Source organism: Haliotis rufescens, unplaced genomic scaffold (genome assembly GCF_023055435.1).
Source record: "Haliotis rufescens isolate VD_foot unplaced genomic scaffold, xgHalRufe1.0.p SCAF_18, whole genome shotgun sequence".
Taxonomy (NCBI): domain Eukaryota; kingdom Metazoa; phylum Mollusca; class Gastropoda; order Lepetellida; family Haliotidae; genus Haliotis; species Haliotis rufescens.
In genome coordinates, this window is record NW_025963868.1 from 28,516,995 (window position 1) to 28,542,273 (window position 25,279).

The 25,279-nt window shown below is 42.9% G+C and overlaps 2 protein-coding genes across 2 annotated transcripts in view; one reads left to right on the plus strand and one right to left on the minus strand.

The window, feature by feature from the left end:
• Window positions 1–13,091, plus strand: part of LOC125381448 (extensin-like) — a 34,355-nt gene extending 21,264 nt beyond the window's left edge. Inside the window, exon 2 of the mRNA XM_048397993.1 lies at window positions 11,796–13,091. Within this exon, the coding sequence (XP_048253950.1) occupies window positions 11,796–13,091 (1,296 nt within the window). The remainder of the gene's footprint in view (window positions 1–11,795) is intronic.
• Window positions 1–18,792, minus strand: part of LOC124148914 — a 65,176-nt gene extending 46,384 nt beyond the window's left edge. Inside the window, exon 1 of the mRNA XM_046520179.2 lies at window positions 18,689–18,792. The gene's annotated coding sequence lies outside the window, so the exon portion shown is untranslated. The remainder of the gene's footprint in view (window positions 1–18,688) is intronic.
• Between the last annotated feature and the right edge of the window lie 6,487 nt (window positions 18,793–25,279).

A 25,279-nucleotide genomic window follows, 5' to 3' on the forward strand; every position in this document is an offset into this window, starting at 1 on the left:
GATTCTAGGGTAGAATACACCCCGATCTGTCTGCAAGCTCTGTTACATCACGGGTACCCCCGAGAAGAGTCTGGGGTAGACTACACCCCGATTTGTCTGCACGCTCTGTTACAACACGGGTACCCCTGACGAGATTCTAGGGTAGAATACACCCCGATCTGTCTGCAAGCTCTGTTACATCACGGGTACCCCCGAGAAGAGTCTGGGGTAGACTACACCCCGATCTGTCTGCACGCTCTGTTACAACACGGGTACCCCTGACGAAATTCCAGGGTAGAATACACCCCGATCTGTCTGCACGCTCTGTTACATCACGGGTACCCCCGAGAAGAGTCTGCGGTAGACTACACCCCGATCTGTCTGCACGCTCTGTTACAACACAGGTACCCCTGACGAGATTCTAGGGTAGACTACACCCCGATCTGTCTGCACGCTCTGTTACATCACGGGTACCCCGAGAAGAGTCTGCGGTAGACTACACCCCGATCTGTCTGCACGCTCTGTTACAACACGGGTACCCGCGACGAGATTCTAGGGTAAACTACACCCCGATCTGTCTGCACGCTCTGTTACATCACGGGTACCCCGAGGAGATTCTAGGGTAGACTACACCCCGATCTGTCTGCACGCTCTGTTACAACACGGGTACCCCTGACGAGATTCTAGGGTAGACTACACCCCGATCTGTCTGCACGCTCTGATACAACACGGGTACCCGCGACGAGATTCTAGGGTAGAATACACCCCGATCTGTCTGCATGCTGTTACAACACGGGTATCCCGAGGAGATTCTAGGGTAGAATACACCCCGATCTGTCTGCACGCTCTGTTGCAACATGGGTACCCCTGAGAAGATTCTAGGGTAGAATACACCCCGATCTGTCTGCACGCTCTGTTGCAACGCGGGTATCCCTAAGGAGATTCTAGGGTAAACTACACCCCGATCTGTCTGCACGCTCTGTTACATCACGGGTACCCCGAGGAGATTCTAGGGTAGACTACACCCCGATCTGTCTGCACGCTCTGTTACAACACGGGTACCCCTGACGAGATTCTAGGGTAGACTACACCCCGATCTGTCTGCACGCTCTGTTACATCACGGGTACCCCCGATGAAATTCAAGGTTAGAATACACCCCGATCTGTCTGCACGCTCTGTTACCACACGGGTACCCCTGACGAGATTCTAGGGTAGAATACACCCCGATCTGTCTGCACGCTCTGTTACATCACGGGTACCCCCGAGAAGAGTCTGCGGTAGACTACACCCCGATCTGTCTGCACGCTCTGTTACAACACGGGTACCCCTGACGAAATTCCAGGGTAGAATACACCCCGATCTGTCTGCACGCTCTGTTACATCACGGGTACCCCCGAGAAGAGTCTGCGGTAGACTACACCCCGATCTGTCTGCACGCTCTGTTACAACACGGGTACCCGCGACGAGATTCTAGGGTAAACTACACCCCGATCTGTCTGCACGCTCTGTTACATCACGGGTACCCCGAGGAGATTCTAGGGTAGACTACACCCCGATCTGTCTGCACGCTCTGTTACAACACGGGTACCCCTGACGAGATTCTAGGGTAGACTACACCCCGATCTGTCTGCATGCTCTGATACAACACGGGTACCCGCGACGAGATTCTAGGGTAGAATACACCCCGATCTGTCTGCATGCTGTTACAACACGGGTACCCCGAGGAGATTCTAGGGTAGAATACACCCCGATCTGTCTGCACGCTCTGTTGCAACATGGGTACCCCTGAGAAGATTCTAGGGTAGAATACACCCCGATCTGTCTGCACGCTCTGTTGCAACGCGGGTATCCCTAAGGAGATTCTAGGGTAAACTACACCCCGATCTGTCTGCACGCTCTGTTACATCACGGGTACCCCGAGGAGATTCTAGGGTAGACTACACCCCGATCTGTCTGCACGCTCTGTTACAACACGGGTACCCCTGACGAGATTCTAGGGTAGACTACACCCCGATCTGTCTGCACGCTCTGTTACATCACGGGTACCCCCGATGAAATTCAAGGTTAGAATACACCCCGATCTGTCTGCACGCTCTGTTACCACACGGGTACCCCCGACGAGATTCTAGGGTAGACTACACCCCGATCTGTCTGCACGCTCTGTTACAACACGGGTACCCCGAGGAGATTCTAGGGTAGACTACACCCCGATCTGTCTGCACGCTCTGTTACAACACGGGTACCCCGAGGAGATTCTAGGGTAGACTACACCCCGATCTGTCTGCACGCTCTGTTACAACACGGGTACCCCGAGGAGATTCTAGGGTAGACTACACCCCGATCTGTCTGCATGCTCTGTTACAACACGGGTACCCCCGACGAGATTCTAGGGTAGACTACACCCCGATCTGTCTGCCGATCTGTCTGCACGCTCTGTTACAACACGGGTACCCCCGACGAGATTCTAGGGTAGACTACACCCCGATCTGTCTGCACGCTCTGTTACAACACGGGTACCCCCGACGAGATTCTAATCCCGACTAAATTGAGCGAGGGAGGGAGTTCTGTTTAACGCCGCTTTTAACAGTATCACAGTCATATCACGGCGTGTCAGCTATATGTGGGAGGATAGCCCGAAGTGATGCAAGTCTCAGACGTTTACCACTTCGATGAAACCCACGAGCACGGGTTTGGTGCTGACAAACCTTGAAACATAATCGGGGCGAACCGGGATTCGAACCCACAATCACGTTTCTGGCGTGCCAAATTGGCGCAACTCTGCACAGCGAATCGCGGCGCCTTAGACGACTGGGACACCCGTGAAATGATGCACATCCTTATCTTAATCCAACCTTATCTTAATCCAATCCAACAGCAAATAGCACAGCTTGTTAGCATTGAGTAGAGCACTTCCGTAAAAAGAACAGTGTTTTCCTAAAAATCAGCATACAGTTTATATGTTTTCTCTGTTGACTGGCATTAAGGAAGTTCAAAGGCAATAAAATAATTGAACCAACAACAGTTCACTGATTGGTATGCGGAGAAGGTGTCAACAAGCTTGACACGAGTGGGTAGAACTCGTGACCCCAGCAGTGATAACTCACCGGATGCCAATTGCGTATTTCCTATACTTCGCATGACATTGTTATCTACTTGTTACAACTGCTGCTCAATAAACCGTGTTTGTGATTATATTCAAGTTTCCATTTCCGCTATCCAAAGTGTGCAGTGAGGTCGTCTTATTGTTGATAGTCATTTTTGGAGCCATGAATACGAAGTTAATTAATGCGATCAAAGACCACCAGCATTTTTCGCATGTAATTCACGCTCGCGTTAATTTCAAGATTTACGGTACGTGAAATCGTTTTTCTGAGATGGCCCGTTTAATTTAATAAAGTTTATATCAACAAGAAGGTTTTCCTATCATTCACTCGGATGTTCACAGTTTGCTCGAGTATATCTCGTGTCAGCAGCTGCAGGTTATATCCCATTAGTTAGACGTCCCAATTGTTTGACATTTTTCTTTAGGCAAAGAGGGAATATACCTACAGGTGTAATGGATCAGTCCCAATTAGATTAAATTACTGAGTAGGGATAGGGGACTCACAGTTTAGGGAGTATATATGTTACAATTTCGCTCGCTCACTCACTCACTCACTCACTCACTCACTCACTCACTTACTCTGCAGGACAAAGCCAACAACAGTATATTTTGGAGACCATAGCCAAATAATTGAGGTAATTTCGGTACTAGTTTCAGTGTATTTAACAAATAGGGCTTTGCTGCCCATTCCCTTTGCTCAGGATAAGTAGGTTCAAGCTATGGAGTCGACACCATATGTGCCTAGAGCTGTGGACTTTAACGACTACATTGTGAGAAAATTTATCAAATGTAAAGTGTCATTAAACGTTAATATTAAAGTAGGTTCTGGGCCGGAAGAGCGAAACCTAGACAAAATCAACTCTAAAATCTCTTCGCTTTCGTGAAGCTACAGTAAGACTAGTCACGCTGCAGTAAACACGGGGTATTGCTATACCGGGACTCTCAAATTACAAGAAAAAGACAGAAATGGGTATACCGTAATCACAGTAGTAATTTATTAGATGCTGAAGAATAGTATAGTTGCACAAAAGTACTTTACATTTAACAAATTTAATAACTCTAATACTTTAATATTTCATAGATGTACATTATAATTTCTACAAAAACAACAATAACTTATATCTTAAAATATAATGGTAAATACATAAATACATTCTATAATAATTGTTTGTTCAATTAAGAAACTGATCATCTCTTCTCCTGTGTTTAAACATCCAACTGTATTTTTTTTTACGAAATGACTCTCTAGTAAATCTCCTCTCCTCTCCTCTGTTTGAACAGCACGGGCGCTAATCTAAACTACGGTAATTCGGTGTTTTTATAGCAATTACTCATTCCTCGCTTTCGTAGGACAAATACCCCAACTTGGGTTTTCGCTTTACTGATACTAGGGAAAATTGGATTTTCGCTAACCAGGCACGACTCCTTAGTATCTTTTTAAAGCTGCTTTGCTTTGTTTGTCAGATCTTATCTGGACTATTCCATTTTTAAGTCTGAGGTTACAAGCATAAGGATTAGTGTGCACTCAACCGTTTAAAGTGTTGTTATAAGCTGTCTAACTATTGGGACGTCTAACTAATGGGAGGACACCTGCGTACAGAGTCACCAAGATCACGTGCACAATACCTTGACGCCGGTACATTTACACCTGGTTCTGCAGAGCGTTGTAAAAAATCCACGGGGTCTTTTGATAGAACTGTTCTTAAATTACTTTAACCAATCCATAATTTTAGTGGTCATTTTTCAATAATACGTTTGGTATTTCTGTAGATAATATAAGTCAGTTACTGTCCGTGTATAGTCTGGAAGTTAATTTAAGGTACCGACGTTTACTACAATACCTGAAAAACTATCGGACCTACTCCAGTCAAAGTTGGTATGAGATTATTAAACAGTCATACATAACTGGACATTACATTTAAAGGCAATCGGTGCATGAATAAAAAATCTGTCTATTTAGCTATCACTATATTTCATCAACAACCAGACCTGTTCGTCACGGGTGGATCGAGCATTCATTGTAACAGCCATCTGCATAATGCTACCCCTGCGTCACAGGGCCATGTGACACAGTTGAACCAATCAACTCAACTCGAAAGGGTGCACGGGAATCACGCACGCACGAATACGGTGTTAGCGTTGGGTGTCTCAAGCAGTTATTTAATAATATTTATCCAATTATTTTTGCATTCTTTTTCAGGTCAGTGTTATTGACTTGAATGTATCATTCCTTGCCACATCAATATATTTCATGCCTCATGTTATTAGGTGTAATATATCATACGTAATTATTCATTTAGACAAATCATTGCTCTATGGTTTCAAAGAAAATATTTTAATATTTTCGTAGATGATTCGAGACTTTCGGGGCTGTTTCGGGTGAGAGAAAATCAAATTCTGAGCCAAGAATTGAATAAAGTGGACAAGATCCGATTACGACATGTACTACAAAGCACGATCCTGAAATTCGTAGACGATTCCTAGAAATTCTTTGATAAACACATTTTCTATGAATCCCACGAACTACAAGAATGTTTGGGAATCAAATAAGATATATTTAAGATTCTTAAGAAATGATTAAGAATATGTACGAATATGTAAGAATTCACATCCGTGGTAATTCGGGCTATTACATGTCGTAGTGAAACAGGGGTATATGTATTGCACTATTCTTGGTCCCACGAAATGCCCTCGTCGTCAGATTCGGAGTCTGTGCTGTCACCTAAATGAACAACAACAGGCTGGACAGTATCACGTCCCTGACAACTTTATTATCAAAGGAATCTAACTTTGATTTCCTATCCTGTTTTGGGGATGCCCCCTAAGGGATGTGCAGGGGAGCATGTGTTATTATGAGAGTTCAAAATCTTAACTACGGTTTGTTTGGGAAGCTGTAACGAATGAATTGTTCTTTTCATGTACTTTGAAATGTCAAAGAAGGGCGAACGTCTTTCACTTTCAGCCTTAAAGTATTCAAATATTTTAACAAATTAAAGAAACCTTTCGCATCATCTTTGGGTGTTATTACTTAACAGGGGGAAGTAGAGCGTATGCGTATTTCGCGCATGGATACGGTCCGCCAGGCCATTTGGTGTTTGTCTAGTGCTTTAAAGGTTTGTTAGTCATTTAGGGGGTTTAGTACCGTTGCTAGTGTCGTTTGATTGTGTGGATTTTAGTGTGGATTGGAGTGTTGTTCTGTGTTGCTGGTAATATGTGCATTATAGTATTACGTATTCAGGCGTTTCTTTAAGTTGCAGTGGGGGCATTTATCGGTTTGGTGTGTTTTTTTAATTTGGCGTAGGTGGAAGTTTAACTTAGTGTGGCCTGTTTGTAGTTTAGTTATTTCTCTGTACTTTTTTTGGTTTTATGATGGATTTTTGTTTTTTTGGGTGACTTTTGTGGCAGGTGTTTTAGTTTGCAATCAGATTTCTGATAGTTATTTTGCCACTTTGGGGAGATTTTCTCCTTTGTGATACTTTTATCGTCGTTTATTGATATTGGTAGGTTGATGCTTACTTCTTCTAATTTTAGTTCTGATTTGTCTGCTTTGTCTGCGTGTTCGTTGCCAAACACTCCAACGTGGGCAGGGATCCAAACTATTTCTATGTCTTTACCTAGTTTAGGTAGATTGTTGACGCTTTTAATTATCTGTTGTATTAGTTTTAGGCGCTTTTTGTGTTTTTATTTTTTATGGCCTGGAGCCCAGGTAATGAGTCTGAAAGGATTAGGGTTTTTTGGTGTCTATTTATTTTATCGCTGTGCAGGGCTGTTACTATCCCCATTAATTCGGCCGTGAAAATTGACTGATTATTTGGGAGCCTATTGGATTGTTTCTTCTTGGGGTTTTTTGATATGGATGCCGAATCCTGTGCGTTTTTAGCCCGGGTCCAAGGACCCGTCTGTGTAAACGTGACACCAATTTGGCCATTATTCGTGAATGCCAGCTAGTGTGATGGATTTAGCGGTTTTTGGATCAGTTTCTTTATTTAGTCTGGTGGAGAGAGATATGTCGATTTGGGGGGTTTGGAGTTTGGGTGTGAATGTGATATTTGGTGCTGTGTTTAACTGTAAATTATTTAGGTTGTGTGTATTTAGGTCATTTATTATGCGTTGAGAGATTGGTGTTAATTTGAGGGGTTTTGCGAGCTAGAGCTTGGAGTCTGGGGCTTATGTTAGTTTTAAGGATGCTACCACCGACCGCCGTTCGAAAACAACCCAGACCTTCATTACGTTACATAACTAAAGATGACAACATCCAAGGTATCAGCGGTTGATCGGCTGTAACCATGGATGGTTGTGTCTGGAGCGTGAGATGGCAATTTCAACTTTCATTTCATTTGAGTATGAGTTTGGCTTTTGTTGGATCTTGGGTTGAATTTTATTTAGCCATCTGCCGATCTTACTTGCGTCCCACTGGGCGTGCCATCTTTGGGCTATAGAGGCTTTGATTTTGTTTTGTCTAGTTTACTAAAGGGAATAGGCTGTATCTCCGCTTTGTCTAGAGCTAGCTTCGCCAGTGTGTCTGCTTTTTTCATTTCCATGAATATCTATGTGAGGGGGGATCCAACACAGCTCAACCTGTTGCCCTTGATCCGATAGTTTTGTATATTCGTATAGAATATTATTGACTGTGTTTGGCCTGATGTTGGGGTTTCTGCCGCTGATGGAACTTAGTGCACTTTGCGAGTCTGATAGGACGACTGCCTTTGCTTCCGGAAGTTCTGGTATGAGTTTGAGTGCATGCTGAATTGCACACAAAAAATCCCATTGTATTATGCTTCATTATGTTGTACTTTTTGTGATTCTCATTACAGAACAATGCTCTGTCATAACATGTTCTGCTTGGTCGAATATTGTTCCATTTTGTATGTATTTTCCATGTATTTTTTTTCAATCCCTGTATCATGTTTGGTTACCATGACAACTGTTTGTTGTATCTTTCAGCAGCACTAGTTCCATGTAACATATGTTTTAAATATGTGATTTAATTTATAATTTGTTTATATGTTAAATGTCTCTCATAACCCTGAATGGGTGGCCATGTTTTATCTTGTGGTGTTATGTATTTTGGGACCATGGGTGAGACAAAAATAAACAATTTTTCTTCTTTCATATTCTTCTTTCATATTTTTTGCTTTTGCGGTCAAAAGCTTCCCACAGCCGAGCCTGGTAGGATTGGCCGACAGCACTCAACATTTTTCTCATGTTGACGTTTCATGTTACAGGTTATTATAAGCACTTCTCTTTTATATGCCTTCTACATCTATATTTTATTTCTTGGGTATCAATTATATCGAATATAGTACTTAATACCAATCAATTAATGTAACTTCAAGTATGTAAAGAGTCGATCGCGTATATTGTAAACATCGCGTATATTGTAAACATCGCGCTAATCGCTATTACTAACTTAATCACTACACTGGCATAGCACGTAAGGCAGTGTATGAAAGGAATAATACTATATGTACATGTATATATGTTTCATATTTTAATATTAACATATTATACCCCAAACACAATTTTATGGATCACTGACTTCGCGCCCTAAGTGTGACGTCAGCATATTATCTCATTATAGTGCTTATACATGTACATACATACATACATACATACATACATACATACATACATACATAGTGCCTATTTTACTCCTATCATTATTATATAGGTGTGGTGAAATGGGGTTTAACGTCGCGTCCAAGATTATTGCACTTATATAGCGACGTGCATGCACGTGTATGTGTGTGTTGCTGCTTGTTCTAGTCCGGACTGATGCCGATTTATATTGCTAGCACACTGAGATACCATGCCGCAGTTTAACATGAATACCCCACTCAGACACAGTATACTGACTTCGAGCCGACCAGTCCTTGTTTTAGCCCTTATTGCCGAGCGCCAGACAGGGTAACAACAAGTACAATCTTTTAACGTCTTTTTGTATGACGCGGCCGGGCATCGAACCCCGGACCTTCCGCTCTCCGGGCGGACGCTCTACCACTAGACCACGGAGGCGGTCTCATTATTATATATATCATATATAATATGGACATTCAATTGTCACCTGTCAGCCTGGTAGGATGGCCGACAGCACTCAACACTTTTCTCATGTTGACGTTTCATGTTACAGGCAAATACATAAAGTTTAAAGAAACTCCGTCTTCAATATTTGTCTGGGACGACTATAAGCCTGAACCTGCTACACAATGGCGCCCGAACAGTGAGAGAGTTGTCATTACACCTGAGCAACATAACGTTGACGACTACCCCGCTTTCACGACGAGGCTGAGTACTTGGTACGTCCACCGCCGATGCATCGATCATGATACGGCATACAATCTACCAACAAGTGACTCATTCGTGACCAACTCGTGTTATTCCGGGACAAGCCGAATAGCGATTCGTGCCCCTCTCATGGCCATTTTTGCGACCGGGTTCCGTCTTAGCGCAAACGGGCAGACCTGAAACAATTGTCAACTCGTTGCGTAATGGTTCACATATTTTTCCCCATATATTATATATATTTTAGATGCAAGTTAAAGCACAGCTGAACATGCGGTATTATACAGTATGATTGAACACATTTAACTGTGTCTTTGGTATATTTTTAGATGCAAGACATATGTAAAATCAAAAATTATTTCTTAGGGATTCTTTGACGAAGATTTTGAAATCACATACGCGCATTCTGATAAAGTTTGTCGTATTTTCGCACATAAATTTCTTCGATAGGGGGACGAGTCTTCTTGCAGGTTACGGAAAGGGGCGAGTGGTGACGAATGCAAATGACTAATTCACGATTACTGTAGCGACATTCGTCACCACTTGCCCCTTACACAAAAAATCCCTATTGTAATATGCTTCATTATGTTGTACTTTTTGTGATTCTCATAACAGAACAAAGCTCTGTCATAACATGTTCTGTTTGGTCGAATATGGCTCCAATATTATGTGGCTCGCTGACTTGGTTGATGCATGTCATCGATTCCAATGGCGTGGATCGATGTTCATGATGTAAATCACTGGATTGTCTGGTCCAGACTCGATTATTTACAGACCGCCATCATATAGCTGGAATATTGCTGAGTGCGGCGTAAAAAAACAAACCAAGTATAAATAATGATCTCTGTTAACCCCCCAGCTTGCGATGTCTTGTAGCCTTGAGTAAAATAGGGTTCGGTTCAAATGGATTTGGCAAATACACAGATTCAACTACAAAAATCTGACACAAAGTAACAACAGATAACTAATCTTATCATATCATGGGCTGGTTTCTTGGCAGGATAAAGCCAACGGATAAAAACGATATCTGTTGGAGTCATATGCGGATAGAGATGCAAATATCAAAGGTCAAGTAGGGACTACTTTCACTGTTTATAAACAAACATGGCGTCGCCCTCTCATTCGGCGATCGAGTCAGAATTAACCATCGGGAATCTGGATAAACTACAGGGATAATTGCTATCATTATCAAAAGAACAGTCTAATATACTGAAAATCAGTGTCTAACTGTGACGTAGCTAAGGCATTTTATAAGTTTTGGCAACTTTGGAGATATAAATTTCGAAACAATTTTGCGAGGGCACGACGCCTACCTTAGCGGGATCGGTAGCCAAATCTGTGCTTGTAGACCTCTGCGGCTTGAAACCTTCTCCACAAATTAAAAAAGTTGGATTTGGCCGAAATATGTTTGAATTGTTACCTTGTTTCGTTTTGTCGCTGTGTGTACATCTGAGTACACTTCTTAACGTTATGACAGGACCGACTGACTGTTAACAACGTCTGACCGTGGCCGTGACGTCTCATAGACTAGGGTTAGAGTAGCTTCCCTTTGACAAAGGGCAGTTACTCTAGCGGACAGACCGATGGATTGCCGCGAAAGGCAATTAAAAACAATTGTTATTTTGCGTATATATGTTGCTTCGCCACTGTATAAGAAACAGATTTCAGATGGAACTATATTGGCTACCGTCACTGTCCGACTGACACATCACTTACCCTGTGACGTAATAAATATTAATGCGCTCATTCAAGGAAAACTCGCAATGTTTCGGTAATGTTTGTGAGAGAGGGAAAGCGATTTTGAAGCACAGAATTAAAGAATGACATTATATGATAAAGAGGTTATCACGCTTGTATGTTTGGGGATGGTAAATATCCTGTATTAGGAATAAACACTATGTATTTAGCTCGCCAAGGCTCGCTAAATACAATGTTTATTCCTAATGCAGGATATTTACCATCCTCAAACACACTCGCGTGATAACCTCTATATACATCACTGTAATTGGACGGTGGTTGAAGCGTAGTGGTTAAAGAGTAAAAAGAGATACATTCTGCAACAACGGTTAGGGTGCCGACGAGCTCTGGTTGAATTTGTCTCGTTACTGTGACTACATCTCTCACAGTTCTAATCAAAGTTTGATGTTCCTGTAATTGATCAGTGATATTGATCGGTCCCCATACCTGGCCCAGCGGAAGGCAGATGTTTCTGAATCACTATGCCTTCCAAACAGGTGGCACCCACCACAAACACATCGCCTGCCAGTTAGGGGAATAATCGATCCACATATCCTGGACCAGTGTAAATCAAACCCAAGGTATTGTATGATGGTACTTGAAAGTGGATACGATGTCCCTGCATAATCACAACACACCCAAAACCTCAAAATGTTTTGAACCTAAACAGCAGATTTATTGTGATTCCAATAGGAGACTAACTTTGAAATAGCAGCACGTCTCCCTCAAACCACAAGACACTCCTCCCTTCCTCCCACGTCTCCCTCATATCACAAGAAACCCTTCCCTTCCTCCCACGTCTACCTCATATCACAAGACACATTCTTACCTTCCTCCCACGTCTACCTCGAACCACAAGTCACCCCTCCCTTCCTCCCACGTCTACCTCATACCACAAGACACTCCTCCCTTCCTCCCACGTCTCCCTCATACCACAAGACGCTCCTCCCTTCCTCCCACGTCTCCCTCATACCACAAGACACCCTTCCCTTCCTCCCACGTCTCCCTCATACCACAAGACACTCCTCCCTCCCTCCCACGTCTCCCTCATACCACAAGACACCCCTCCCTTCCTCCCACGTCTCCCTCATACCACAAGACACCCCTCCCTTCCTCCCACGTCTCCCTCATACCACAAGACACTCCTCCCTCCCTCCCACGTCTCCCTCATACCACAAGACACCCCTCCCTTCCTCCCACGTCTCCCTCATACCACAAGACACTCCTCCCTTCCTCCCATGTCTCCCTCATACCACAAGACACCCCTCCCTTCCTCCCACGTCTCCCTCATACCACAAGACACCCCTCCCTCCCTCCCACGTCTCCCTCATACCACAAGATACTCCTCCCTCCCTCCCACGTCTCCCTCAAACCACAAGACACTCCTCCCTTCCTCCCATGTCTCCCTCAAACCACAAGACACTCCTCCCTTCCTCCCACGTCTCCCTCAAACCACAAGACACTCCTCCCTTCCTCCCACGTCTCCCTCAAACCACAAGACACTCCTCCCTTCCTCCCACGTCTCCCTCAAACCACAAGACACTCCTCCCTTCCTCCCACGTCTCCCTCAAACCACAAGACACCCCTCCTTTCCTCCCACGTTTCCCTCGAACCACAAGACGCTCCTCACTTCCTCCCACGTCTACCTCAAACCACAAGACACCCCTCCCTCCCTCCCACGTCTCCCTCATACCACAAGATACTCCTCCCTCCCTCCCACGTCTCCCTCAAACCACAAGACACTCCTCCCTTCCTCCCATGTCTCCCTCAAACTACAAGACACTCCTCCCTTCCTCCCACGTCTCCCTCAAACTACAAGACACCCCCCCCTTTCCTCCCACGTCTCCCTCATACCACAAGACACCCCTCCCTTCCTCCCACGTCTCCCTCATACCACAAGACACCCCTCCCTCCCTCCCACGTCTCCCTCAAAACTCATTCAATCAGCAAAATTCCAGCTATATGACGGCTGATCAAGTCCGGTCATGACTGATGAGCTGTATCCAGCCTAGCACCCTTTTGCCAGTCAACTAGTGAGGTGCTGAGGTGAAATGGGGTTTCATTTCGCGTCCGAGATTACGATTACATGCATCAACCAAGTCAGTGAGCCTGACCAGTTCAGTATTCTCAATGTTCAGTTCACTTCAGTATTCTCTTTGAAAAGTATAGTTCAGTATTCTCATGGAATAGTTTAGTATTCTTAATGTATAGTTCATTATTCACAAAGTACAATTCACTTCGGTTTTCTCAATGTATAGTTCAGTATTCTCAATGTATAGTTCAGTATTCTCAATGTATAGTTCAGTATTCTAAAGTAATAGTTTACTTTAATATTATCATTGTATAGTTCAGTATTTTCAATGTATAGTTCAGTATTATCATTGTGTAGTTCAGTATTATCATTGTGTAGTTCAGTATTATCATTGTGTAGTTCAGTATTATCATTGTGTAGTTCAGTATAATCATTGTATAGTTCACTTCTGTATTCTCATGGAATAGTTCAGTATTCTCATTGTATAGTGCACTTCAGTATTCTCATTGTATAGTTCAGTATTCTTATAATATAGTTCAGTATTCTCATTGTATAGTTCACTTGTGTATTCTCATGGAATAGTTCATTATTTTCATTCTATAGTTCACTTCAGTATTCTTATTGTACAGTTCATTATTCTCATTGTATAGTTCACTTCTGTATTCTCATGGAATAGTTCAGTATTCTCATTGTATAGTTCACTTCAGTATTCTCAAGGAATAGTTCAGTATTCTCATGGTATAGTTCACTTCAGTATTCTCATTGTATAGTTCACTTCAGTATTCTCATGGAATAGTTCAGTATTCTCATTGTATAGTTCACTTCAGTATTCCCCTGGAATAGTTCAGTATTCTCATTGTAAAGTTCACTTCAGTATTCTCATGGAATAGTTGAGTATTCTCATTGTATAGTTCACTTCAGTATTCTCATGGAATAGTTCACTTCAGTATTCTCATGGAATAGTTCAGTATTCTCGTTGTATAGTTCACGTTAGTATTCTCATTGTATAGTTCACTACAGTATTCTCATTGTATAGTTCACTTCAGTATTCTCATGGAATAGTTCAGTATTCTCATTGTATAGTTCACTTCAGTATTCTCATTGTATAGTTCACTTCAGTATTCTCATTGTATAGTTCACTTCAGTATTCTCATTGTATAGTTCACTTCAGTATTCTCATTGTATATGTGGCAGCCAATCGAACATGACCTTAACTTGGTTTGTTCATTTTGATGCATTATTTAAAACATTTAGATATTAATAAACAGCCGCAGTTAAGAAAAGGTGAAGATTCTCATGAAGCCAGGTAGAAACTGGGACGATCAATAGTTACTGAATCACACGAGGAATTAATATACATGTGCTAAAATATATGTACCTTGCTTCCTCCTGATGTATTTTTGGTTTGTCAATAACTATCAAAGGGACGTTTAATGTGTTCTTGTTTAGTGAATATTGGTTATTAGACATTTCAGATATTAACTGCCTGTATGTAATTGGTTTAATATATAGTTTTAAATCCCCGCGGTGGACGGACGTGAAGTCTGAATTCACAGTGATAAATGGATATTGATTAGAAGGACGATGACACGTCACTGTTTTCAATAAATGAGACGGTATGGAATCGATAGAGAGAGGGAGTTAGAGAAGAGAGAATGTACAGTTCACTTCAGTATTCTCAATGTATAGTTCACTTCAGTATTCTCAATGTATAGTTTACTTCAGTATTCTCAATGTACAGTTTACTTCAGTATTCTCATTGTATAGTTCACTTCAGTATTCTCAATGTATAGTTCACTTCAGTATTCTAAATGTATAGTTCACTTCAGTATTCTCATTATATAGTTCACTTCAGTATTCTCGTTGTATAGTTCACTTCAGTATTCTCATTGAATAGTTCACTTCTGTATTCTCATGGAATAGTTCATTATTCTCATTGTATAGTTCACTTCAGTATTCTCATTGTATAGTTCACTTCAGTATTCTCATTGTATAGTTCACTTCAGTGTTCTCATTGTATAGTTCCCTTTAGTATTCTCATTGTATAGTTCACTTCAGTATTCTCATTGTTTAGTTCACTTCAGTATTCTCATGGAATAGTTCAGTATTCTCATTGTATAGTTCACTTCAGTATTCTCGTTGTATAGTTCACTTCAGTATTCTCAATGTATAGTTCACTTCAGTATTCTCAATGTATAGTTCACTTGAGTATTCTCAATGTACAGTTCACTTCAGTATTCTCAATGTACAGTTCACTTCAGTATTCTCAATGTATAGTTCACTTCGGTATTCTCAATGTATAGTTCACTTCAGTATTCTCAATGTATAGTTCACTTCAGTATTCTCAATGTATAGTTCACTTCAGTATTCTCAATGTATAGTTTACTTCAGTATTCTCAATGTACAGTTCACTTCAGTATTCTCAATGTACAGTTCACTTCAGTATTATCATTGTATAGTTCACTTCAGTATTCTCAATGTACAGTTCACTTCAGTATTCTCAATGTACAGTTCACTTCAGTATTCTCATTGTATAGTTCACTTCAGTATTCTCAATGTATAGTTCACTTCAGTATTCTCAATGTATAGTTCACTTCAGTATTCTCAATGTATAGTTTACTTCAGTATTCTCAATGTACAGTTCACTTCAGTATTCTCAATGTACAGTTCACTTCAGTATTCTCATTGTATAGTTCACTTCAGTATTCTCAATGTACAGTTCACTTCAGTATTCTCAATGTACAGTTCACTTCAGTATTTTCAATGTACAGTTCACTTCAGTATTCTCATTGTATAGTTCACTTCAGTATTATCAATGTATAGTTCACTTCAGTATTCTCAATGTACAGTTCACTTCGATATTCTCAATGTATAGTTTACTTCAGTATTCTCAATGTACAGTTCACTTCAGTATTCTCAATGTACAGTTCACTTCAGTATTCTCATTGTATAGTTCACTTCAGTATTCTCAATGTACAGTTCACTTCATTATTCTCAATGTACAGTTCACTTCAGTATTTTCAATGTACAGTTAACTTCAGTATTCTCATTGTATAGTTCACTTCAGTATTCTCAATGTACAGTTCACTTCGATATTCTCAATGTATAGTTTACTTTAGTATTCTCAATGTATAGTTCAGGATTCTAAATGTATAGTTCAGTATTCTCAATGTATATGGTCACTTCAGTATTCTAAATCTATAGTTCAGTATTCTCAATGTATAGTTCAGTATTCTTAATGTATAGTTCACTTCATTATTCTCAATGTATAGTTCAGTATTCTTAATGAATAGTTCACTTCAGTATTATCAATGTAACGTTTACTTCAGTATTCTCATTGTATAGTTCAGTATTCTTAATGTATAGTTCACTTCATTATTCTCAATGTATAGTTCAGTATTCTTAATGAATAGTTCACTTCAGTATTCTCAATGTACAGTTCACTTCAGTATCCTCATTGTATAGTTCACTTCAGTATTCTCATTGTATAGTTCACTTCGGTATTCTCAATGTATAGTTTACTTCAGTATTCTCAATGTATAGTTCACTTCAGTATTCTCATTGTATAGTTTACTTCAGTAATCTCAATGTATGGTTCACTTCAGTTTTCTCAATGTACAGTTCACTTCAGTATTCTCATTGTATAGTTCACTTCATTATTCTCAATGCACAGTTTACTTCAGTATTCTCAATGTATATTTCAGTATTCTGATTGTATAGTTCACTTCAGTATTCTCAATGTATAGTTCACTTCAGTATTCTCAATGCACAGTTTACTTCAGTATTCTCAATGTACAGTTCTCTTCAGTATTCTCAATGAACAGTTTACTTCAGTATTCTCAATGTACAGTTCACTTCAGTATTCTCATTGTATAGTTCACTTCAGTATTCTCAATGTACAGTTCACTTCAGTATTCTCAATGTATAGTTTACTTTAGTATTCTCAATGTATGGTTCACTTCAGTATTCTCATTGTTTAGTTCAGTATCCTCAATGTATAGTTCAGTATTCTGAATGTATAGTTCAGTATTCTCAATGTATAGTTCACTTCAGTATTCTCATTGTATAGTTCACTTCAGTATTCTTAATGTACAGTTCACTTCAGTATTCTCAATGAACAGTTCACTTCATTATTCTCAATGTATAGTTCACTTCAGTATTCTCAATGTACAGTTCACTTCAGTATTCTCATTGTATAGTTTACTTCAGTATTCTCAATGTATAGTTCACTTCAGTATTCTCATGGAATAGTTCAGTATTCTCATTGTATAGTTCACTTCAGTATTCTCATGGGATAGTTCAGTATTCTCATTGTATAGTTCAGTATTCTCATTGTTTAGTTTACTTCAGTATTCTCATGGAATAGTTCAGTAATCTCAATGTACAGTTCACTTCAGTATTCTCATGGAATAGTTCAGTATTCTCATTGTATAGTTCACTTCAGTATTCTCAATGTATAGTTCACTTCAGTATTCTCAATGTATAGTTCACTTCAGTATTCTCAATGTATAGTTCAGTATTATTCTCAATGTACAGTTCACTTCAGTATTCTCATTGAATAGTTCAGTATTCTTATAATATAGTTCAGTATTCTCATTGGATAGAAACTGGAGAGAAACAGCAAGTCTCTAGCTGCTGTGAAACGTGGGGGTAGGGGAGTGGTAACAGCAAGTCTCTAGCTGCTGTGAAACATGGGGGTGGGGGTGGGGTAGGGGGGGGGGGGGATGCTTAGTTTGAGCAGTATGTGCCCTCTGACTTTTCCAGTGTCAAGTAAAGCGATGTAAAGGAATACGACTGATGAGCACTACGCAACGCCAAGGTGGCAGGCAAGGCGTTCACTTTGTTGTTATGCTATTGACGAGCTGGAGTGTGGAACATGTGTGTCATCAGGACAATGGCCAGGGTGGGTAGAATTATGCATGAATCCAATTGCTCTGAATCGCGAAATATGCACGGCGCGTCAAGCAAATAGAGCCGACAACAAATGTGTTAACGTTATACGAGATAATACTACAAAACCTTCAATGCAAACATGCCTGGGACATACACGAGTTGAATTCTTATACCACAGATAATACTACAAAACCTTCAATGCAAACATGCCTGGGACATACAGGAGTTGAATTCTATCTGACAAAGTCAATATTGAGGGGATATTTTTATCAGAGATTATCAACAGGATCTACTTTTCATTTTAGTGTTTGTCGAGCGTTCGGTCCTCAATATATCATGTCTATCATCCGACACCAGGGATGAATTAGCACTGCGTCCTTATGTTGTCTAGGAGCAGAGGTAGCGATCCCAATAAGGGTCCTGTTTTAACGTCATGTATCAGTAAAAAGACTGAATGAATTGTCAGGAACGTACAAGATTTTAATGATAATGGACTACTTTCTTATACTTATTTTTGGCCATTGTTTATTAATGGCATGTTATCACTGACGTCATCAGCTTACATATTTAACAAGTGACAACATAAGCTATACAAGCAGTAGGTCAAGCTTCCGAATTAAGCCGATGACAGTACAACATGCTGTGTGATAAATGTACCTACCTTAGGCTGAGGAATCAGGACGCCACCTTCTCTCTCACCTGTCTCTTGAAAAATGCAGAATCAATAGCATGACGAGGCATGTGGCCACTTTCAGCTTGCACCCAAGTCGGAACAACGACTACCAGGAACGCGGATTAACACGCATCTAACTCAGTATTGTGTCTACGTTTATCCCATATACATGTATGGTGATGAAATTCCGTGTCGTTAACACTTTATCGTATTTTATAGAATCTCTCAACATGGTGCATGGTCGATCTGGATCTATGTTCACTTGTGTGACCACTGTACCCATATACAGGACCTCTCTACAAGGTGTGTGGCTGACTGAATGTCTAATGATTACATAATCGACACATTTTTTATTTATGATCTACTAGACCAGTTGCTCCGTATCCAAATGAAACTGTACCTAGGTATTGCGTTACCAGAAATTGAGTATTGCGTTTCGGTGTCACGACACTTGAAATCCAACTTTTCAGTTCAACCATTTTGCTGAACTGTAATGTGTTACACATGGCCGCTGTCGTCGTGGGCCCTATACCAACAGTTGATTATCAACACACCGGGTCCGAAGTTCAAGGTGAGCGTATGCCATACCATGGCGTCCGTCGTCCGTACGTCAACATTTTTTCAAACGACTTCTTCTTTTGAACCACCAGTAGGAAATTAACGAAGTTTAACTGGACACATCCCTGGGTGTTGGGGATTCCAAATTGTACAAATGGTTGGGCTGACCCCTCAAGGGCCCGAGGGGCGGGGCCAAATAGAGGCAATTTGGCTACATTGCTTTAAACGACTTTTTCTTTGGAACTAAGTGATAGATGTCAACCATATTTGGTCGGAAGCATTCTCCGGTGGTGATGATTCATCATTATACAATGGAGGGGCTGACCCCCAAAGTGGCTGTGGGGCGGGGCTAAATAGGGGTAATTTGGCATTATTGGTTTTAACGACTTCTTCCCTGGAACTAAGAGATAGATATCAACCAAATTTGGTTGGAAGCATTCTTCAATGGTGGGGATTCAAATTGGAGAAATTGAGGGGCTGAACCTCGTTTGAGTACGTGGGTGAATAGGGTTTGGGTACGTGGGTGAGGTTTGAATACGTGGGTAAATAGGGTTTGAGTACGTGGGTGAATAGGGTTTGAGTACGTGGGTATTTAGAGTTTGAGTACGTGGGTGAGGTTTGAGTACGGGGGTGAATAGAGTTTGAGTGCGTAGGTAAATATGGTTTGAATACGTGGGTAAATATGGTTCGAGTACGCGGGGCAATATGGTTTGAGTACGCGGGTGAGGTTTGAGTACGTGGGTGAATAGGGTTTGAATACATGGGTGAGGTTTGAGTACGTGGGTGAATAGGGTTTGAGTACGTGGTTGAGGTTTGAGTACGTGGGTGAATAGGATTTGAGTACGTGGGTGAATAGGGTTTGAGAACATGGGTGAATAGGGTTTGAGTACATGGGTGAGGTTTGAGTACGTGGGTGAATAGGATTTGAGTACGTGGGTGAATAGGGTTTGAGTACGTGGGTAAATAGAGTTTGAGTACGTGGGTGAGGTTTGAGTACGTGAGTGAATAGAGTTTGAGTGCGTAGGTAAACATGGTTTGTGTACGCGGGTGAATATGGTTTGAGTACGCGGGTGAATTGGGTTTGAGTACGTGGGTAAATAGGGTTTGGGTACGTGGGTGAATAGGGTTTGGGTACGCTGGTGAGATGTGAGTACGCGGATGAGGTTTGAGTACGTGGGTGAAACAGGTTTGAGTACGTGGGTGAATAGGATTTGAGTACGTGGGTGAAACAGGCTTGAGTACGTTGGTAAATAGGGTTTGGGTACGTTGGTGAGATGTGAGTACGCAGATTAGGTTTGAGTACGTGGGTGAATAGGATTTGAGTACGTTGCTGAATAGAGTTTGAGTACGTTGGTAAATAGGGTTTGGGTACGCTGGTAAATAGGGTTTAAGTACGTGGTTGAAAAGGGTTTGAGCACGGGGGTAATTAGGGTTTGAGTACGTGGGTGAGGTTTGTGTACGTGGGTGAGTAATGTTTTGTGCCGCCTATTGGACTGGGTTCCACCTACGCCTCAAAATGACATGTCGATGGAATATGACAGATTAATGCCAATCTACTGAGGCACGAAATATAAACATTAGATTTTCTGTTGTTTGTCATATTCCAGCTATATAATCAGTACACAGTCGAATCTGGACCAGACAATCCAGAGATAACTATCACGAGCATCGATCCACGCAAAATCGCATACAAAGACAAAGACTCGTAACCTGACCTCAAGGTCCATTTGGGCGCCTTTCATGACAAGCATCGCCTTTATGCGTACTCGGAATCCATCCGTATTGATACCGAATAAGAAAAGGTCTCCAGCAATCTATGCTGGTCGTACCCTACGACGAAATGAACCGGGTGTCTGGATGACCCAAGTAAGACAAGCCTGAGGTACTGGAGACCTCCACATGGAGACAAGCCTGGGGTAGTGGGGACCTCCACATGGAGACAAGTCTGAGGTACTGGGGACTTCCACAGAGACAAGCCTGAGGTCTTTGGGACCTCCACATGGAGACAAGCATGAGGTACTGGGGACCTCCACATGGATGCAAAGCCTGAGGTACTAGGGACCTCCACAATGAGACAAGCCTGAAGTATTGGAGACCTTCACAGAGACAAGCCTGACGTACTTGGGACCTCCACATGGAGACAGGCCTGAGGTACTGGGGACCTCCGCATGGAGACAAGCCTGAGGTACTGGGGACCTCCACATGGAGACAGGCCTGACGTACTGGGGACCTTCACAGAGACAAGCCTGACGTACTGGGGACCTTCACAGAGACAGGCCTGAGGTACTGGGGACCTTCACAGAGACAGGCCTGAGGTACTGGGGACCTTCACAGAGACAGGCCTGACGTACTGGTGACCTTCACAGAGACAGGCCTGAGGTACTGGGGACCTTCACAGAGACAGGCCTGAGGTACTGGGGACCTTCACAGAGACAGGCCTGACGTACTGGGGACCTTCACAGAGACAAGCCTGACGTACTGGGGACCTTCACAGAGACAGGCCTGAGGTACTGGGGACCTTCACAGAGACAGGCCTGACGTACTGGTGACCTTCACAGAGACAGGCCTGAGGTACTGGGGACCTTCACAGAGACAGGCCTGACGTACTGGTGACCTTCACAGAGACAAGCCTGACGTACTGGGGACCTTCACAGAGACAGGCCTGAGGTACTGGGGACCTTCACAGAGACAAGCCTGACGTACTGGGGACCTTCACAGAGACAGGCCTGAGGTACTGGGGACCTTCACAGAGACAGGCCTGAGGTACTGGGGACCTTCACAGAGACAGGCCTGACGTACTGGGGACCTTCACAGAGACAGGCCTGACGTACTGGGGACCTTCAAAGAGACAAGCCTGAGGTACTGGGGACCTTCACAGAGACAGGCCTGACGTACTTGGGACCTTCACAGAGACAGGCCTGAGGTACTGGGGACCTTCACAGAGACAGGCCGGAGGTACTGGGGACCTTCACAGAGACAGGCCGGAGGTACTCGTGACCTTCACAGAGACAAGCCTGACGTACTGGGGACCTTCACAGAGACAGGCCTGACGTACTGGGGACCTTCACAGAGACAGGCCTGAGGTACTGGTGACCTTCACAGAGACAGGCCTGAGGTACTGGGGACCTTCACAGAGACAAGCCTGACGTACTGGGGACCTTCACAGAGACAGGCCTGAGGTACTGGGGACCTTCAAAGAGACAGGCCTGAGGTACTGGGGACCTTCACAGAGACAGGCCTGAGGTACTGGGGACCTCCTCATGGAGACAAGCCTGAGGTACTGGGGACCTCCGCATGGAGACAAGCCTGAGGTACTGGGGATCTCCGCATGGAGACAAGCCTGAGGTACTGGAGACCTTCACAGAGACAAGCCTGACGTAATGGGGACCTTCACAGAGACAGGCCTGAGGTACTGGGGACCTTCACAGAGACAAGCCTGACGTACTGGGGACCTTCACAGAGACAAGCCTGACGTACTGGGGACCTTCACAGAGACAAGCATGAGGTACTAGGGACCTTCACAGAGACAGGCCTGAGGTACTGGGGACCTTCACAGAGACAGGCCTGAGGTACTGGGGACCTTCACAGAGACAGGCCTGACGTAATGGGGACCTTCACAGAGACAGGCCTGAGGTACTGGGGACCTTCAAAGAGACAGGCCTGAGGTACTGGGGACCTTCACAGAGACAGGCCTGAGGTACTGGGGACCTTCACAGAGACAAGCCTGACGTACTGGGGACCTTCACAGAGACAAGCCTGAGGTACTGGGGACCTTCAAAGAGACAAGCCTGAGGTACTGGGGACCTCCGCATGGAGACAAGCCTGAGGTACTGGGGACCTCCATATGGAGACAGGCCTGAGGTACTGGGGACCTCCACATGGAGACAAGCATGAGGTACTGGGGACCTCCACATGGAGGCAAGCCTGAGGTATTGGGGACCTCCACATGGAGACAGGCCTGAAGTACTGGGGACCTCCATATGGAGACAGGCCTGAAGTATTGGGGACCTCCATAATGAGACAAGCCTGAAGTATTGGGGACCTCCACATGGAGACAGGCCTGAGGTACTGGGGACCTCCACATGGAGACAGGCCTGAGGTACTGGGGACCTCCACATGGAGTCAAGCCTGAGGTACTGAGGACCTCCACATGGAGACAAGCCTGAGGTATTGGGGAGGCATGTGCTGCCCTATCGGTAGGACCAGCCTTGCACACAATTTAAATAAACATGTGTATGCATCTGGAAACGTTCTTTAAACTGTCTCACAAATTGGAGGTTACAATCGTGACAACTTGGTCTCCTAAGGGTTGTGTTCACCGAAACGTGTCCTCTGTGATCAATGGACGTGGATAAAAACCTCTCTAAAACCGATATTGTTGATTATGTCGAGGTAGGCTCAACAACATCCACTACCACCATGCGCTCACCTGGCATTGAGTTTCTACTTAATGAAAGCAAAAAGCGTAGACACGTCCATGTTGCTACTTCCAACTGAGAACGCGAACACGGACCCCTTGCAAAACCTAAAATGTATAACGACAAGATCTATCAAGCTATAATGCGCCTTCTACCTTTGTAGGACTACCAGTAAGGTTTCTATTTTTAGAACAAAACACAACTAGAAAAAAAAACGAGAGAAGGTGGCGTCAAAATCAAATTTGTTTTCATCTTAAGCATAAACGCTAATGTCGCCCGGATCCTGCTGTGAATGTGCATTTGATATCTATTTTGAATGCGCCTTTGTGTAAATTGTGTACAGTGAAATGTCACATAAAACATTAATACATGACATGCCCTGAACAACAGGTCTGCGTCTACACTGGAATCTAGACTCACAGTCATACAGCATTTCACTTTTGTGATTGAGGTTTCTATTTGTTGAATGAGGTGAGGTGAAATTGGGTTTAACGTCGCGTCCAAGATTATTGAACTTATATAGCGACGTGCATGCACGTGTGTGTGTGGCTGCTTGTACTAGTCCGGACTGATGCCGATTTATAGTGCTAGCTCACTGAGATACCATGCCGCAGTTTAACATGAATACCCCACTCAGACACAGTATACTGACTCCGAGCCGACCAGTCCTTGTTTTAGCCCCTTAATGTCGAGCGCAAGACAGGGTAACAACAAGTACCATCTTTTAACGTCTTTTTGGTATGACGCGGCCGGGGATCGAACCCCGGACCTTCCGCTCTCCGGGCGGACGCTCTACCACAAGACCACGGAGGCGGCATTTGTTGAATGAGTTTGAATCATGGTTTAGCTTGTCGTTTTCTCAGTCTCTTCTTAATATTAAACTTTAGTAAGCATCTGTTCATATGTGTTTCATTCACACGGCAAAACTGTCACTTTTTGTTCGAACATATCATATGTATGTAAAAGAGGGTAAGAAAAACATCGGTGATGTGCTATGTACCATGTATGTACGATAATGGGAAAGATGCCTCATCATGGCAAAAAGACGTCACGTGACCGAATACGCCGCCATCTTGACGAGATCTCACGAGAAGTGACAAGATCTCGCGGGAAGTGACAGTGAGTGAGAGAGTTCATATTTAACTATCGTCAATATTTCAGCCATATCGTGACGAGACCTGATACATTAGTAATACAAATATTTAGACTAAATAAAAACCTGTCATATATGGACAGCACAATAATTAGAATATCACAGATTCGATTTAAAACTAGTAGAGAACATTTAAAAGCAGAAAGTATTAGTTAAAAATACACTATAAGAATAGGCTAGAGATCGTCAGTAACTAAAGGGAGATCACCACACTAGGGACCATGGGGACTTACAGTACTTTTGCTTCCTGCATGGACCCCGGCAGGATTTATATCCCCCTACATTCACTGGCGATAGTTTACCAGTTAAGCCAAAGATTAAATGACGAATATACTGCGCTTAAACGTCTGACATGCATAAAAATACTTCTACTTCGAATGATGTGGAGCTTACATACCCTCTTAGGGGACAGGGGCGGTCGGGTAGCCTAGTGGTTAAAGCGTTCGCTCG